This window comes from Piliocolobus tephrosceles, chromosome 8 (assembly GCF_002776525.5).
Source record: "Piliocolobus tephrosceles isolate RC106 chromosome 8, ASM277652v3, whole genome shotgun sequence".
NCBI lineage: Eukaryota > Metazoa > Chordata > Mammalia > Primates > Cercopithecidae > Piliocolobus > Piliocolobus tephrosceles.
The window spans coordinates 140469540-140488867 of record NC_045441.1 but is presented as its reverse complement, the minus strand read 5'-3'; the positions used below and the strand labels follow the sequence as shown (position 1 = coordinate 140488867).

Sequence of the window (19328 nt, the reverse complement as noted above, 5' to 3'; positions counted from 1 at the left end):
TTTGATTTTCATTTCTGTAACCACTAATTATACTAAGCATCTTTTCATCTGCTTCTTGGCCATTTCTATACCTTCTTTGGAGAAATGTCTATCAAATCCTTTGCCCATTTTAAAATTGAGCCGTTTGTCTTTCTATAATTGAGTTTTAAGAATTGTTTAGACCAGGCACAGTGGTTCATGCCTATAGTCTCAGCACCTTGGGAGGCCAAGGCAGGCGAATGGCTTGAGCACAGGAGTTCGAGACCAACTTGGGCAACATGGTGAAACCCTGTCTCTACAAAATATACAAATATTAGCTGAGCACAGTGGTACACCCCTGTAGCCCCAGCTACTTGAGAGGCTGAGGCAGGAGGATCACTTGAGCCAAGGAGGTTGAGGCTGCAGTGAGCCGTGACTGCGCCACTGCCGTCCAGCGCAGGTTACAGAGCAAGACTCTGTCTCAAAATGAAATAAAATTACAAACAAGCATTCTTTATATATTCTGGATACTGAACCCTTATTAGAAATATGATTTACAAATATTTTTTCCCATTCTGTGGGTTGTCTTTTTTCACTTTTTTTTTTTTTTCCTGAGACAGAGTCTTGCTCTGTCGCCCGGGCTAGAGTACAATGGCACGATCTTGACTCACTGCAACCTCCACCTCCTGGGTTCAAGCTATTCTCTTGCCTCAGCCTTCCGAGTAGCTGGGATTACAGGCACCTGCCACCACGCCCAGCTGATTCTGTATTTTACAGAGATAGGGTTTCACCATGTTGGTCAGGCTGGTCACAAACTCCTGACCTCAGGTGATCCACCCACCTCAGCCTCCCAAAGTGCTGGGATTACAGGCGTGAGCCACTGTACCCAGCCCTTTTTTCACATTCTTGATGTGTTATTTGATGTACAGAAGTTTTTTATCTTTGATGTAGTCCAATTTATTTTTAAAGTTGGAAAGTCTGAGTCTTACAACTTTTGTTATTTTTCCAGACTGTTTTGGCTATTCAGAGACTCTTGTAATTCCATATTAATTTCAGGATAACCTTTTCCCCTCTTTACAACAAAGACCACTGACATTTTAATAGGGATTGCACTGAATCTATACATTGCTTTGGGTGATATCTACATCTTAACAGTATTTAGCATTCCATTCTATGAACCTGGAATATCTTTCCATTAATGTAGGTTTTCTTTGATTTCTTTCAGCAATGTTTTACAGTTTTCAGCATACAAATCTTGCAGCTCTTTGGCTAAATTTATTCCTAAGTGTTTTATTACTGTTGATGCTATTGTAAATGAAATTGATCTCTTAACTGCATTTTCAGGCCACTCATTGCTACAGTATAGAAATGCAACTGGTTTTTGCCTGTTGATCTAGTACCTGCAACTGCCAAATTCATTTATTACCTCTAATAGGTTTTTTTTTGTGGATTCTTTAGGATAGTCTTTAAGGAATTTAGTTTTTCAGTTAGGCAGCTGGAGTTTGTTATTCAAATATCTACAATTCTCTCACTACTTCTTTCAAAAGCAAATACAGAATCTATTCAAAATGGTAAACCCAGTATTACTTCTTGATAAAAACTTTACCAATGTAACTATAAATAAATAAAAGAGCTAGATATTTTCCCATTAATGCTTTAAAAATGTCCACTGGCTATTTGAAAAAGATTTATGAAAATTATACTTTATGAAAATTGAAGTTGCCGGGCGCGGTGGCTCACGCCTGTAATCCCAGCACTTTGGGAGGCCGAGGCGGGCGGATCACAAGGTCAGGAGATCGAGACCACAGTGAAACCCCGTCTCTACTAAAAATACAAAAAATTAGCCGGGCACGGTGGCGGGCGCCTGTAGTCCCAGCTACTCCGGAGGCTGAGGCAGGAGAATGGCGTGAACCCGGGAGGCGGAGCTTGCAGTGAGCTGAGATCCGGCCACTGCACTCCAGCCTGGGCCACAGAGCGAGACTCTGTCTCAAAAAAAAAAAAAGAAAATTGAAGTTGGCGAGATCACATCTCTATTTAAAAATATTTTAACTGAAAACTGAAGTAGATATTAGCTTGTTTCCTCATAAAATTTTACATACTTTTGACTTCCTTTATTAGAAAATCATTAAGTCCTAAGAACTGATTTTATTTCTTTGAAACTATGACGAAGTGAAAACTCTATTTTAACATTTCTTTCACATTCTAAGGTTCTCTCAATCTCTCAAATATCTTTTATTTTACTCTTAAATTACCTATTATTTGATGTCTTTGTGACAAGATCCAAGTTCTTTAAGTTTTAACGATAACAAAAATTGCTCATTTATCTCTTAAAATAAAATTTGTCAAAATCAACACACTAAAATTGCAGTATTCAAAGGCATAGACAATAGAGTCTTGCATCCAAGTTGAAGAGAATATAATTTTTTAAGAGGAAAAAGAGCTTTCTATTTTATACTAAGATTTAATAAACTACTATTTTTTCTGGCACCTTAGTAATTCTTGTTAAGTGAAAATCATATTAGATGTAAATAACCCCAGCTTATTTTTAAACTCAGTACTTTATGTTCTGTAGTAATTAAATGTACCCTTAAAAATAAGTTAAATACAGTCAAGGAAACTTTCAACCCTTTCTTTCCCTTATTAACAATCCTAGCAATTGAAACCTTCCTCCAGAGCTGGGCACAGTGGTGCATGCCTCTAGTCCCAGCTACTCTCAAGGTTGAGGCGGGAGGACAGTTGAGCCCAAGAATTCGAGGACAGCCTGGGCAATATGGTGAGACCCCATCTCTTAAAAAAACAAACAAAAAACAAACCCCTTCTCCCATAGGTTCCATTTTCTTTCTAGCGTTTTAATTTTTCTTTTCTTTTTTTGTTTTTCTTCACTGGACCTTGTTTGTTTCCTCATAAAATACTGAAGTCAGAACTGGATAAATTAGAATATAAATCCCCACTGACACCCCTCGCAGAAACCACAGAACTTCAGCTAGTTCACAAACAAAATAAATCAGTGTGGGAAAAAATGATGCAGCATTTCTAATCTCCTAATTAATCTAATTAATCAAACTTCCATTGATTAAATACATTGATATGGCTGCTGGTAAACATCATATACTTACCTAATTCAAAAGAGAATTTCAAGTGGCCTTCTTCTGGATCTTCAACATGACTGTCTATCACATCATCGATTTTGTTTGCTTTGAACTGTGGCTCGAGTAGTCGACTTGGGCCTCGAGTGAAACGAGGATAGAATTTTTTTGGAGATGGTCCGTGGGGCCCAGACCCCTTGACGGGCACATTCTTAAGTGGCTGAGTCACTTCACTGAAGTTAAAATAAACAAAAAGCAAAACTGTCCAGGTCGCAGATGTAAAAAGGCACCCATAACAGAAATACCGAACTGTGACACTTCCCATTATAGACCTAGCATAGCTGAAGGGCCATTTTCAATTTCCTAAAAAAGAAGAATAAATATGTTAGACACTTCAGCACACTTTTAAATCATCCACCAAATACAGAATCATTGTTTTCCAAACCAACAAGGAGGACCACTATGCATACAGTTAACGGAGACTGAAATACAAGAAGATATATGGATAGTACTGAGTTTTTAAAAAGGGTTCAACAATGAAAACCTCAGGCCCGTGGGTTAATGCTCAGAGAACCAATGGCAGTGAAATAGCTGATTTATTCATTTGCCCATGTTAATGGATACTTCTTCACCTTTGTTCTGGACTGCTTTCAGTTGGGTAATTTTTCTCATCAGGTTATAACTTTTCACAAGGAAAATAACAAGTACCACATGTATCATAACAGGACAACTAAAGTCCCTTCCAACTATACAACTGCAAGATTCTTTTTTTAATCCAACGATCTTAAAATCTGTTATTATAAATAAGCAACTCTAAGCAACTCTGGCCAGGCACAGTGGCTCACGGTTGTAATCCCAGCACTTTGGGAGGCTGAGGTGGGCGGATCATTTGAGGTCAGAAGTTCAAGACTAGCCTGGCCAACCTTGTATCTACTAAAAATATAAAAATTAGCTGGGGGTGGTGGCAGGTGCCTGTAATCCCAGCTACTTGGGCGGCTGAGGCTGGAGAATCTCTTGAACCCGGGAGGCGGAGGTTGTGGTGAGCCAAGATTACACCACTGTACTCTGGCCTGGGCAACAGAGCAAGACTCTGTCTCAAAACAATAAAAATAAATATAAGCAACTTAAAAAAAATAGTTCTACTTTCCAATCAAAGGTTATGCCTGCCCTAGTGTCCACTCTAGATCTAAGTTATTTTCAAATAAAGAGTTCAAGTAATTATGTTCCCTCACCTATAAAACAAGGCAAGAAGAACTAAATGTGGCACCGAACAGCAATTTTTCCTTAGTGTTTTTTTTTGTTGTTGTTGTTTTGTTTTGTTTTTTTAAGACAGAGTCTTACTCTGTCACCCAGGCTGCAGTAAAGTGGCGGGATCTTGGTTCACTGCAACCTCTGCCTCCCGGATTCAAGCAATTCTCCTGCCTCAGCTTCCCAAGTAGCTGGGATTACAAGTGTGTGCCACCACGCCTGGCTAATTTTTGTATTTTTAGTAGAGATGGGGTTTCACCACGTAGGCCAGGCTGGTCTCAAACTCCTGACCTCAGGTGAGCTGCCTGCCTTGGCCTCCCAAAGTGCTGGGATTACAGGCCACTTATTTTTCCTAAACTTTCTGATATCTGATCTTCATGGAAGCTAATACAATTTCCTAAGGAATTCTTTCTAAGGAGCCCAATGCACATACAAAATCATCTCACTAAATAGACTTATGGCAGAGAAACCATATAAGCAATGTAGATACATAAGAAAACTGCACAGAAATACTGCTTTTAAGTTACTTATTTCTACAGCATAAAATAATCTTAAAAATGGTATTATCCCCAAAAGATCAGGACAAAGCAAATCGGCATCAGTAAAGCACCACTGGAAAAATCAGGTTCTCTTGTACAAGGTTATGCCATGAGCCTAGAAGATGGTAAACAGTTCTGTTTCTTAACTGTCTGCCAACCAAGAACTATTAAGTATTCCATTACAAGTCAATTAAAAAGTAAAAAAACAAAACAACAGTAACATACCAAAACAAAACAAAAACCCAACCAAACAAAAACTCCCACCAACAGTAATACCAGAGGCAAGGCTGGAAATGACAATAGTACAAAGGAAAATCAGGCGCCAATGAAAGCACTGCTATGTTAGCTGCAGGCACTTTTAAAACTAAAGACATAAACAGAAAAACACAAACACCTGAAGTAGAAGAAAACGTTCTCTAAGTAAGGAAGCCCATGAGAGCAAAGGAAAAGACAAAAAAAAAAAAAAATGCAACATGCAACAAAAATATTGCAACAAAAATGTACAGAGCAGTGACATTTAGGTGAAACAGACATTATAACTCCCTAAAATGTTTGCTTAGGGTTAGACAAAGAGCAAGTAAACAAACAACAAGAAAGCACTGCTTCTTCCAAAGGCCATGAGATCCTAAAGTTAAAGACTGTAACTGGACAGGATGCTCTGAATCCATGAGGAACTAGGCACCTAGGGAGCCAACCCCTTCTTCACCACACAGCAAGATTCACACTTACAGGTTGTTTTCCTCAAACCACTCCCGGCCTTCCCACTTCCACCATGGGCTGCTTGGCCCTCACAAAAGGGAACCACCCAAAACAGACCCTGAAGAAAGCAAGGGCTGCTCCATTAGCAGCTATGAAAGATGGACACTGATGTGGTTTCTCACATTTTCTTTAGCCTGATTCCCACTATCATGTTGGACCATGTCCAACCTGCCTCCAAATGTCTTGGTTAGTGTTCCTGCTGTCACCTTTACCTAAATTCCACATAAGGAACTTTGGCCTACCCTCAATTTCATCATCATCCAGGACGGATGTGATGACCTCTTCACTTTTAAGTTAAAACCTCCCTCTCCGGCTGGGTGCGGTGGCTCACACCTATAATTCTAGGACTTTGGGAGGCCTAGGACCTGAGGTCGCGAGTTGGAGACCAGCCTGGCCAACATGGTGAAACCCTGTCTCTACTAAAAATACAAAAAATTAGCTGGGCGTGGTGGCGGGCGCTTGTAATCCCAGCTACTTGGGTGGCTGAGACAGGAGAAAATTGCTTGAACCAGGGAGGCAGAGGTTGCAGTGAGCCGAGATCGCACCATTGCATTCCAGCTTGGGTGACAGAGTGAGACTCCATATGAAAAAAAAAAAAAAAATCTTCCTCTCCAACCACAACACTGACTCCTCAGCTGCATCTTACCCCTATGTCTTCAGTCTCATGACAGGCAAAGTCCAGGCACTCAGCCCTCCCCACTTTCCTTACGATTTAATTCATTTCTGTCTCCAGCTATACACCCCATAATGGCTTTACTTCCTTCTCTATCCAGCTGGGAACACTGTGTTAAATAACATATTAGAAAGTGGTAAGTTCTGAGGAGAGAAAATAAAGCAAGGAAGAGCAAAAAGGAGAAGGTGTGTGAAGCTTCAGGAAGATGGAGAGGGAAGGCCTCCCTGAAAACGTGATACTTGTGTCAAGACGTAAACTAAATAGTGAGTACTGCAGCTATGTGGGGAAGAGCTATATGGGGGAGGGTGGAGTAAGAGCAAAGGCTCTTGAGGTGTGGTCAAGGAGCCACATGCTGTGACCAAGACAAGTCCACCAAAAACCAATGGTAACAAAGTAACTAGAAACGTTACAAAATGTGCAAATGAACACTACAGAGATTTCTACAGAACTAAGGAGTGAAAATACAACTTTTTAAAAACCCATAGGATATGGCTAAATTTATAGCTTTTGATGCCTATATTAGAACATATGACCACAAACTATGAATTAAGAAAAATATAACTGAATAAACCCAAGGAACATAAAATAATAATAAAAACATTATCAGGAATTAATAGAAAATGAAGATAAGACAACAGAAGCCAAATGCTGGTTCTTTAAAAGATCAGTAAAATTAACAAAATAAAACTGCCTTTGCAAAATTATGACAGTAAAAGAAATCCGACATAGCTGACCTCATCTTGCTTCTGACCTCCAAACTGTCCCTGGTCACTCCTGGGTGTATGCCAAGCTAACTTTAGGAGAAATATGGTTTCCAGGTTAACTTAGGAGCAAGGATGAGAACAGCCCCTCCCTGTAACTAGCCCCTTTCCTTGATCAGGGACTGAAAACCACCTTTGTAAGCAAGAATATGATAATGGGAACTGGAAGGGCCTAAACTCCACTGAAATGTAGGTGTAGTTTCTATAATCCCTTACTGCTCGGGAGTCATGTGGCCAGACGTCGCAAAATTCATGACTTCCTCGATTGTTCCTATAGATAATATCATTATTGTAGAACCTGTAGAAAGTAAAAAGTTCCTCTTCAAAGTTTCCCTTCTTGTTAAAGAGTAAATCGTGTTAGAAATAATAGTTTCTTTTAAAGACTAACTTCCTTTAAGCCTCTTTATGCTAATAACTCTTTGTTAAGCCCTATTCTACGTAGCTGTGAAACATGCTCATAGGTACACAGTACATTCTATGTCCTTGTACCTTAACCAAAATATTTGTGCTGGACATGCTCATAGCACGTTCCAGCTCGCAGCCTATGCCCCTTCCCTATTTGGCACAAGCAACTTCCTCTTTTCCTTTGTCTTTCCATTACTTTTACCTATTTAGAAAAGTTTTAAACTGTTAGCCAATCAGGTTTTAATTTAGATTGTGCGGTCCGGCTCCAGCCAATGGAGACAGGACACAGTAGCAGGAACAGCATAAGGGATAAAAATTACTTCCTTTGTTCGAATGTGCTCTCGCCGTTATTGCATCTGCGATGAGCACCCTTTCTGCAGAAAATAAAGACTGCTTTGCTAAGAGAATTAAATTTATATTCGAGTGCTATTTCTTTATGGCACCAGGGAACGGACATTTTACATATAGCAAACCTGGATTGTTTTTTTGAGATATCTTTCATACGGATCCTACCCAGGTTTGTGACTCATGACTCAACTGGTCCCAGAGGTGAACTCAGTGCACAAAGACTGTTTTCCACCCCTCTATGATTTCATCCCCAACCAATCAGCCACACCCATTCTCTAGCTCCCTGCCCACCAAACTGTCCATAAAAACCCTGAGCCTTTAGGAAAATGGACGTGAGTGATAAGCCCAGTTCTCCTGCCTGGGCCAGCTTCACGTGAATGAAGTTCTTTCTTGCCTGCAATGCTATTGTCTCAGGGTATGATTTTCTCTGTGGAGTGGGCAGGAAGAACCCATCGGGCAGTTACACAAACACTGGCAAAACATATCAAGAAAAATGCACAAATAAGACAACAATGAGAAACAGGCGTAAATACAGACACATTTAAAATAGGAGTACTGTTTACAAATTCAGGTGAAATGATCAAATTCCTAGAAAAACATAAATGCACAACACCAGCTCTGGAAAATCAGGAACCTGGATGCCCTATAGTCCCTGTGAATGTTAAACTATCATAAAAACATTTCTAGGTGATTTTAAAAGTGAGTTCTACCAAGTATCTAAGGAACGGATGATTTTAGGTAGATGCAATGGCCTTCAGAGGACAGAAAATGAGGAAAGATTCTCCATGTCCCTTTCTGAGGCTGTTACCACCCTGATATCAAAATAAGAGCAGTTTAAGGAAAGAATATTAAAGACAATCTCAGAGAGATTACAGAAATCTTTAAAAAAAAAAAAAAAAAAAAAAAAAAAGCCCTGAAACCAACCATGTTTTTAAAAACTGAATATACCATGAATAAGTTGTATTTACTTCAGGTACTCAAAGTTGGCCCAATATTTGAAAAACCATAATCTACCACCTCCATAAATTAAAAGAAAAAAAAACACATGGTTTGATCAATGGAGATAAAGAGTTTATTACAATTCAACACTCAATTCTTAACAAACTAGGAAAAATAGGGAAATCCTTGCCTGACAAAGAGCATCTCTAAAAATCTTGTAACATGATACTAAACAATGAAACAACAAAACCATTTTCTTTAAAAATAGAAGACAAAGGTTCCCATAATCACTTGTATCACGCTACCATAAATATAATAACGGAGGGCGGTAGTTTCAAAATACAGAAATCCTTGGAGTATTTATTAAAACTACAGATTCCCAGGGCTCCACGCCAGCTATGCTAAATGGGAATTCCCAGAGGTTAGGTTAAGGAATCTTTAGCTTCAACAAGCCTCCAAGTTAACTCTGATGCACAGCCAGATTTGGGTATAATGAAAAGACAAGACTGAATTCTAATCCCATTCTGCCATATATCAGTCATGCAACTTTGGAAAAACTAGCAGATTTTCTTAGCCTCATTTTCATCAACTGTATTCCAAGTTAACGACATTGTCCATCTTACTGGATAATCAGAATGAAATGAAATACTCAGAATTACACAAGGTAAAATATGTAAAGTGTCAGATACAATGGCTGACACACAAAACACCACCCTTTGCACTGAACCAAGACAGTCTCCACAAGGACTGTGACTTGCTTTTGCTGTTTGTTTTCTTGTTTAATGTTTTCCCTTCTCTTAGCACAATGAATAGCCCACAGAAAATGCTGAAAAGTATCTATAGGATGAATATGGTAGAAACTGAACAGATATTAATTTTTTGTCATTAGATCTAGACTTAACATATAATATCAATGGTAGACATGACCACCCATCTGTTCCCTACAAAGACCTACAAGTCCCTACATAATCTGGCATTATCTCTCTGAGCACTTCTCCCACTACCTTCTCTCTGCATTCATTTTGTCCTAGACACACGTCTCCTTGTGGGTCAAACATTTCAATTATATTCCATTACGGACTATGCACTGGCTCTTCACTCAGTCTAGAACACTCTTCCTCCCAGGTGATTTCATGATGGCTTCTTTCACTGCCATTGAATCTTTGCTCAAATATCACCTTCTCAATAAGGCCCTACCAAGATTACCCTATTTAAAACTTCAACCCAGTCACTAAACATTAAACTGGTCTTCCTTATTCCATGGAATTTATCACCTTCTTACATATACATAATTACTTATTCACTGAGTTTATTATTTACTGTTTATCTCTCCCATACCAGAAAGTAAGCTCCAATAGGGGAACAGCTTTTGTCTATCCCTGGAGGTTATAATAATGCATAGAATATAGCAACAATTTAATAAATATTTGTTAATAAGTGAAAAAATATTTGTTAATAAATGAAAAAATTACTGTAATATGGTCATGCTTGCAAATTCCTAAACAAATCTGTTACTATCTTGTTTGGGCTAAGCAATACCTTAATACTATGCATAGAGATCATGACCATCTTATTCAACAATAGTATAAAAACTAGCTCAGAACAACAGTCATGTTTATTTTTGGAAAAGGTACAAGAAACAACGCAGGAATTTATTGTCCAATTTCAAAACTTAAATAATGGTCTTTGTGATAAAAACAGGCAGACTAATCTTACGGAATTCACTGACAACAACAAACAAACAAAAAAAACCCGGGAAACTACTTTCCTTAGGTTCCCTCTTGGCTACCTGCCAGCACCTAAGGGCAAAATGAAAACGCTTTCTGCTCAAAGACCTCATTAACACGATTAGGGCAACTCTGTCCAGATTCTTCATGGAATAACCACCCAGCTCATCCGATCCGCAACAGCTCAACATCATGATTCCTTGGTTTCCTAAGCTGTAAAATATATTAACTCTCAACAACTCTATCAGGCAGATGTTATTCTTTTTCCCAAACCATATTGTAATTCTTTAGAGAGTATTTTTTACAAAGTAAATCGTAATACTAAATTTAAAAACATCCACATTTATAAAATCCCATCATTTCTTTTATACAATTAAGCATAATGGTGTTCAGAAGCAACAAAGGCACTATCTGTTTTCAGATAGGTCGAGAAGTTAGGGCAGGGCGCGGTGGCTCTCACCTGTAACCCCAGAACTTTGGGAGGCTAAGGTGGGTGGATTGCCTGAGATCTGGAGTTCAAGACCAGCCTGGCCAACTTTGGTAAAACTCTGTCTCTACTAAAAAAAATACAAAAACTGGGCCAGGTGTGGTGGCTCACATCTGTAATCCTAGCACTTTGGGAGACCGAGGCGGGCAGATCACAAGGTCAGGAGATTGAAATCATTCTGGCCAACATGGTGAAACCCTGTCTCTACTAAAAATACAAAAATTAGCTGGGCGTGGTGGCACGTGCCTCTAATCCCAGCTACTCAGGAGGCTGAGGCAGGAGAATTGCTTGAACCAGGGAGTCAGAGGTTGCAGTGAGGCGAGGTTGCACCACCGCACTCCAGCTGGGCAACAGAGCGAGACTCTGTCTCAAAACAAAAACAAAAACAAAAACAAAAACTAGTTGGGTGTGGTGGCACACGCCTGCAATCCCAGCTACTCTGGATGCTGAGGATTTTCAGCATCGCTTGAACCCGGGAGGCAGAGGTTGCAGTGAGTCAAGATCATGCCATTGCACTCTAACCTGGGCAACAGAACAAGACTGTCTCCAAAAATAAAAAAAAGAAGCCAACACCCAAATATGAAGGAAATGCAAAGAAATCAGATGTCTATTATTCAATAAATTTCTCACCTGCTTAAGAAACTAAAAACATCCAAACAAAAATCAAAAGCTAAAATCAAAATCTAAACTAATAATGAATGAATAATGAATCTAGTATCTACACAACAAAATCCTTTTGTTTCATACTGTTTTCTATCCCTTCTAAAGGCAATTACCATGCCTTTAATATCCAAGTCTGAAAGCCTTTGAAAGGACAGTCAAAGCAAGTATCTCAGGTTACTTAAGGCAAAACAACTAGTGACAAATTCTTTCAATCATAAACTTGAATAGTTAACAGGGCCAAAACTTCAGCAGTTAGACATCAACTAATACGTTCTTCAAAGTTAAATGAATAAAAGGCTAACCAGTTGTGAACGTGAATTTATTAAATTGAGACAAGTCACTATGGTTTTACGTTTTTCTTCAGTCATGGTCTGGTAGCTGCTCAGGGATAGGTGCCTTATAAGCTGAGAGGTGGGTTTTTGCCAGGGAGGTACAACAGTACAGGAATGGGGCAAGGTATATACAGTGGGATGATTATGACAAATCACAGATTTAAGCCAAGGAAACAGAGATATAAGGATGTGGAAGTATAAGGCAAGATGAAAAATGTGGATAGGTCAATGGATTAGAGGTCCTGGTGTGGCTAAATAATTGCTGGAGTTATTACTAGACAGAGGGAACCAGAAAGATGAAATGTCATGGCTGGAAAATGAGATGCTCAACACTGATTTTGGAGGGGGACAAGTAATGACAGCAGAATCATCCTTTACAGATATGTGAACCCAAGATATCCCAACAGACAATTTGCCTGTAGGGTAAGCACTGCTGTACTTACCAAAAACGAGCCCCCTGAGGACAGGGGTCATTTCCATCTTTTCAGACTCATATGCTTAGCACAGTGCTTAGTATTAACAATTAATACATACTTGTTTGTATAATTTTTGAAGTGTATTTCTGTTCCAGAAAAGGTTAAAGGACATTGTTTACATTCTGTGCAATGTGAAATCTTAGAGAAGAGTATAATATGTGAGCAGACCACATCCTAGGAAATGAGTGTTTATTGTGAAGAAGGAGAGGCAAGAAACACAGCTAACCAGTTTAAACAGTTTCATTATGAAACAAACTACTCAACACGCCAGCAAAAGTACCAAGTCTTCCTCTTAGTCCATGATTTCTTTTTTTTTTTTTTTTTTTGAGACAGAGTCTCGCTCTGTCGCCCGGGCTGGAGTGCAGTGGCGCGATCTCAGCTCACTGCAAGCTCCGCCTCCCAGGTTCCCACCATTCTCCTGCCTCAGCCTCCCGAGTAGCTGGGACTACAGGCGCCCGCCACCTCGCCCGGCTAGTTTTTTTTTTGTATTTTTAGTAGAGACGGGGTTTCACCGTGTTAGCCAGGATGGTCTCGATCTCCTGACCTCGTGATCCACCCGTCTCGGCCTCCCAAAGTGCTGGGATTACAGGCTTGAGCCACCGCGCCCGGCCAGTCCATGATTTCTTAACAATAAATTGGAAAACACTGTGAGAGGAAATTTTAAAAAGAGGTGATTTTGTATAGTTCTAACAAAATCAACTTGAAAATGTAAATTTTTCTTTTTTTCTTTTCTTTTTTTTTTTTTTAAGAGACAGGGTCTCCCTCTGCTGCCCGGGCTAGACTCAAACTCCACACTCCAGGCTCAAGTTATCCTCCTCTCAGCCTCCTGAACAGCTGGGATTACAGGTGTGCATCACTACACCTAGCTAGAAGAGAGTAACTTTTAAAGAAAACACGACTTATTAAAATTGACCCCAGTCCCAAAGAAAGTCGTAAAAGAGTTCCCCAAAACAAAAACTCCAAAAAAAAAAAAAAAAAAAAACCAAAATACAACAAAACAAACCACCAGGCACAGAGAAGAGTGTCAGAGGAAATCCTACTGCTACTTAAGCCAAATATTTTTTTAAAGGAAAGCTTCCCAATTTGTTTTATGAAATGAACATTGATTTCAAAAACCTGACAAAGACTGAACCTCCCCCACAAAAAATCTCATTTATGAATATCAAGACAAACATCTTAAAATATTAAGCACAAATTTAACAATAAATGTCTAAAACATTTATAAGGAAAACAATGAGAAACTCCAAAAGGTCCCAAAGGAAGACTTGAACTAATGGAAAGATGTACATGCCATATTCTTGGACAAAAAGACACAAAATCCTAATAAATACGTCAGTTCTCCCTAAGTTAACTTGTAAGTGCTACACAATCATGTTAAATATATTATCAGGGTTTTTTTCTGGAGCTAGACAAGTTAATTATAAAGTTCATTTGGAAAAGAATAAATAAGCAGGGAATAGACAGGTAAACTTTGGAAAAAGAACTAGTGGGATGTGAGCCTCACTGCAGAGCAAGCGAACTCCAGGGCTTCTCTATTCAACAGCACAGCAGGGCCCATGCACAGACAAACCAATGGGAAAAGAAGAGAAAAAAGACCCAATTACATTTGGAAATTTAGAAATCTAGTATAAGTTTGCTATAAACAAATTCAGTATAAGCTTAGCATAAATAAAAACAACATCACAAACCTGAGAGGAAATGAATGACTTTCAACTAAATGATGTCAGACCAACTGTTCAGCCATATGGAAGAACAATAGAGTCTACTCCTCTCATCATTTATCAAGAAAATTGGATATTTAATTATAAAACATGACTCCATACAAGTACTAGAAGAGAATATGAGTAAATTCCTCTATTATCTGGGATTGGCCAAAATTTTTCTAGCTAGGACTAAAAAAGATCAGAATACAGGAAAAGAAACTGGATTACATAAAGACAAAAAACTCTGGATACTAAAAGACATAAAAAGAATAGCAAAAAGACAAGTGACAAACTAGAAAAAATACTTATCATTGGTATCACAGACAAAAGAGTAATATCTCAATATTGGTTTTCTATTGCTATGTAATTAGTACAAACTTAATGGCTTAAAACAACACACACTTATTATCTTGCTATTTCTGTGGGTCAAGAATGAGTACAGCTCAGCTGGACCCTCTACTGAGGGTCCCCGAGGCTACAAACAAGGTGTCAGCCAAGCTGTGTTCTCTCCTAGAGGCTTAACTGGGGAAGAATTTGCTCTGAACTCACTCAAGTTGTAAGAATTCAATTCCTTGTGGCTCAGGACTGACGGGCCCTGGCTTTGTAACAGCTGTCGGCTGGAGGCCACCCTCAGATCCTAGAGGTTCCCTGCAGTTCCTTGCCACATGGGCTCCACCAATATGGCTCTTGACTTCATCAAGTCAACCCTGAGGAGTCTCCTACTCTGGTCTGCTTAAGACAGTCTTCTATAACGTGATGTAGTCACAGGAGTGGCCTCCTATTTTTGCCATATGACCTAGCCTAATCAAGAGATTGACATTCTATCACCTTTGCTAAACTCTGTTGATTACAAAGCAAGTCACAGGACCCGTCCCCACTGCAGGGAAGGGAATTACTGGGGGTCACCTTAGGGTCTGTCAGTCACAATCTCAAAGAGATTCTAAAAATAAAGGAACAACAACCTTATAAACCATTCACAGAACAGAAACACAAGTAGTTCTTAGCTATATGAAAAAAAATGCTCAAACCTGCTTATACTAAGGGAAATGCAAGTTTAAATTACATTGAAATATCATTTCCCACCCGTTTAACTGAAAAAATCCAAAAGCTTGACAACATATTCTGACAGTGAGGCTGTAGGGAAACTTTCATACATCTGTAAAAAGCAAAGTAGAGGTTCCTCTTCAAAACCTTTCCTCCCCATCTAATTAGGAATAAATAGTAACTTCTCTTAGAAGCAAAATTTATTCAAAGACCTGTGCTAACATTCTTAAATATCTGCTAGCCGTGATAAAGAAATCAATGTACTTTATGTTCTTAGCTCCCACAATTTAGCCTAAATATTTGCCCTGGCATGCTTATACTGGTCCAAGCATTAGGTCACAGCCTGTTCCTGTTCCTTATTTGAAGGTGTTTCTACCTTTCTCAGCATTCCACAAGTTACTTCCTCTTTCCTTTGTTCTCCTCTGCCTTTGCCTCTTTTAAAAAGTTCTAAGTTGCTAGCCAATCGGGACAAATACAGAATGTGAGGTTCCATCCCAGCCAATGGAAACCAGACACAGCAGTAGGGTGGATGCATCAGGTTTTAAATGATCCTGTCTCCTTTGTTCGGTGTACTCTCGTGGCAAAACCCTTTCTGCAGAAATTAAAAATGGCCTTGCTGAGGAAATTAAATTTATGTTCAAGTGCTATTTCTTTACATCACCGAGGAACAAGCATTTCTAACACATAGTACACCTTCTATGCAGGTTCATTTAGCAATATCCAGCAAAAATACACTATCTACTCTCTGACTTAGCAATACTACTTCCAGTAATCTATACTGCAGATGGTAAAAATAGGAAACAATATATGCAAAGGCCTACTCACTACAGAACTATTTATAATAGCAAAAGGCTAAAGTCAACCCAATTGTCCATTAATAAGGGGCTGGTTGAACAAACTAACAACTATCCACACAACAGAGCAATACATAGCTATAAAAAGGAAAGTGTCTTTATTAATTGCTAATTATAGATTAATCTGTAAATTATGTTGTCAGGTGAAAAAAGATGAGACGAGTATATATAGGATGCTACATATAAGTACACACACCTGCCTATATTATAAAACAAAGGATAAAAAACGGAAAGACAAAGCATAATATTGGGTTGGTTTCTAGCATCCCCCATAAACCATTTTTAAAAAGCTGATATCCATAAGAAGAGGAAGAAAACAGATAGAGTGGTATGGGGTCAGAGCTGAAAGCTGACATCATCTTTGTAAGTGAAGAGCAGCCTTATACTACTATACAATCCAGGAAACTACAAAAATGTGTATACAAAAACATGCAAATAACAATTTAAGCACATACACACTTAAATCTGCACAAAAAGCAAATTTTTGTGACTGTTAGCATCTACTGTTGTTAATATCTAAAAACTGTTGTTAATATCTAAAATGCTTTCTGGCAAACTATTTAGGTCGCAAAGGACTAAAATCTCAGCTCACCCAATTTACATTCCGGCATCATCATCAGATTAGCCTGAGGGGTATTTCTCAACAGCACAATACTGGGCTTTGAGGTAAGAAGGCTCCTTTTGAAATGCTTTTTGTAGTCGTCCTCTAACCAGCTATAAAACCGTGCTCCATAAAAAGGTTAAATTACATAAAAGTCCCTAAGACAATGCCTGTTGTGCAATGTCACTCTACAGATGATGGCTTAATTCCACTAATCTTCCAGTTTAAACAATCTAACGTTTTCCAGAAATCTTAATCTTTCAGAAATCTAAGTCATTTCTGAATGATTTAATGAAAATCATTAAATAATCCTAAAGAAAAGGCTGATAAACTAGGAACACAATAGAAGATGTACAGGTGAGGCTCCATTCAGGGTGCTGGCAATTAATGTTTTTGTTTGTTTGTTTGTTTTTTTTGTTTTTTTTGAGTCAGAGTTTCACTCTTGTTGCCCAGGCTGGAATGCAGCGGCAAGATCTCGGCTCACTGCAACCTCCACCTCCCGGGTTCAAGCGATTCTCCTGCCTCAGCCTCCTGAGCAGCTGGGATTACAGGGGCCCACCAGCAGGCCTGGCTAATGTTTTGTGTTTTTTTAATTACAGACGGGGTTTCGCCATGTTGGACAGGCTGGTCTTGAATTCCTGACCTCAGGTGATCCGCCCGCCTACGCCTCCCAAAGTGCTGGGATTACAGGTGTGAGCCACTGCACCTGGCCCACAATTAATGTTTTAATAGCTTTTGCTATTGTGCTAAAGGCTCAGAAAATACAGAGAAGCAAAAAGGAAACTATTTAAAAATCACTAGAAGTCTCACCACTTCAATGTTCTGCTATATAATCTACTACTTATTTTTCATCTTTCTTCACTATCTACAAAATGCTATACTGTTTTTGGCAACCACCAAAAAATTAATCGACTCAGGTTAGTGGCATTATGGCTAATTTTCTTTGTTCTCTCTTTTATTTAAAACATTTTCTACAAGATAAAAAATTTCTTAGGGAAAAACTCCCTAACTTGAAAATGTAAGAACTATGCAAAAGATTAAATACTTTAAGGCTATGAAAGAAATAGGATACCATATCATTTTAACCTTACAAGCAAAGGGGATTTCCATAGCCACATGTCCAAAGAAAACCGAACGGTTTTAAGCACACTGAAAGAATATTTTAATTCCATCAATATGTCAAAAATATGAGAATAAAATTTGAATACTGAACAAATGTTCTAAAAGCACAATTTGAAGAATAGTTTTCCTCTATGAATCATTATCTAATCTGAAATTCATAATCACCTTTTAATGTCCATCTTTTACCACAAGACTAATGAGACAATTCTATTTCACAGGACAACATTCATTTTCTAACAGTATAAAATAATTTTCACAATATTTAATGCATTTAAAATGTATTTAAATATTTACCTTTCGGTAATTTCCAGCTATTTTCTTGTAAGATACCCTGTATTACAAATTGTCAAACAGCAAATATTTGTTAGCTTTTTCCATACAAGAGGCACATTCATATTTTAACTCAGCTGTAGTCATGTAAGTACAAATATTAATTTACAACAGTACAGTACCTACATACCCCTGTGAAATTACCAGGTGATGACAACATAAAAATACACACTATTCTTTCTCATTCCTTATCTACCCTGAAAACTAGAAGAAAACACAGCTACCAATAGTAGTTTATAATTACAGATAAGGAGACTGCTGAATTAGGAAAGGTTCAGAGCAAATTCCAGACATCATATGCTCCCTGGGAATGATCCTCAGACATCTCTGATATTTATGAATCTCTTCTCTGTAAAACAATCAAAAAGAACATGAACGCATGAAATGTCTAACACTGTGCCTCAAATGCAGAAGAAAACCACAAAGTAATGCTGATGGGAGAAAGAAGCAAATTTAATCAAACACACAGAAAAGAAACTAAAAGGACAAACAATATGGCAAATAGCAAAAAGAGCAAAACCTGGGGCAGCTGATGAGCCAGTGAATAAGGGATGGTAGCGGCTGAGCATTCTTCAACACTTTGAACAAATGCCCAAGTAAAAAGTAGCAGCTCTCGCTCACTACAGACCTGTGGAAGACAAGAAGGTAAAAGCTACCACAGCCTCAGGGAGCAAGCATGAGGTCAGTTGGTTTCTACCTCCTAATTCTATGAGGTAGAAAAGAACAGTAAGGAAAACAAATAATATAAATGGAAATAAAATGACTATAGGCACCTGCCACTGTGTCCAGCTATTATACCTAAATATTAATAGTAGGGTCTTCACTTGCATCCTACACACACTCTTTCCTGTGTCAGGTATGCCATTCATCCGTGAGAGGCATTCTTCCTAGTTGGCCGGGAGAGACAGAGTAGGAGCTACCTATAAACCATGACTGAGGGGTGCTAGTGAGGGGCTCTGCCCCCCAACTGCCAATTATGCTGAAATTCCTGCATTATAAAATAATCCTTTGGGTCTGGAAAGCTTGTCTTTTATTTAAGATGTTCTTATCTCGTGGTCTTCAATCAAAACAGAATTTGCATCCTTTTTGTCCAATCAAAACTTTTGGAACTCTAGCACATAAATTATTTTATAAATGTGATTAAAAAAAACATGTAATTCATCACTTGTTAGAAAAACACTTACTCTCAGCAGAATTCTGAAAACCACTGCTAAAATTAGAGAGGAAGAGAGGAAGGAAGCTCAATCTGAGGAAAATGAATCAGACTATTACT

The 19328-nt window shown here is 38.6% G+C and overlaps 1 protein-coding gene across 4 annotated transcripts in view; it reads right to left on the bottom strand.

Moving 5' to 3' along the window:
- Nucleotides 1–19328, bottom strand: part of GALNT11 (polypeptide N-acetylgalactosaminyltransferase 11) — an 82168-nt gene that overhangs the window by 25393 nt on the left and 37447 nt on the right. For 2 of the 4 annotated variants that reach the window (XM_023225363.2, XM_023225366.1), the window contains exon 2: nucleotides 3075–3407. In XM_023225363.2, the coding sequence (XP_023081131.1) occupies nucleotides 3075–3369 (295 nt within the window). In that variant the 5' untranslated portion in view covers nucleotides 3370–3407. Of the gene's footprint in view, nucleotides 1–3074; nucleotides 3408–18019; nucleotides 18175–19328 lie in introns of those variants that run through there. The other 2 variants (XM_023225364.2, XM_023225368.3) reach the window with 2 other exon arrangements.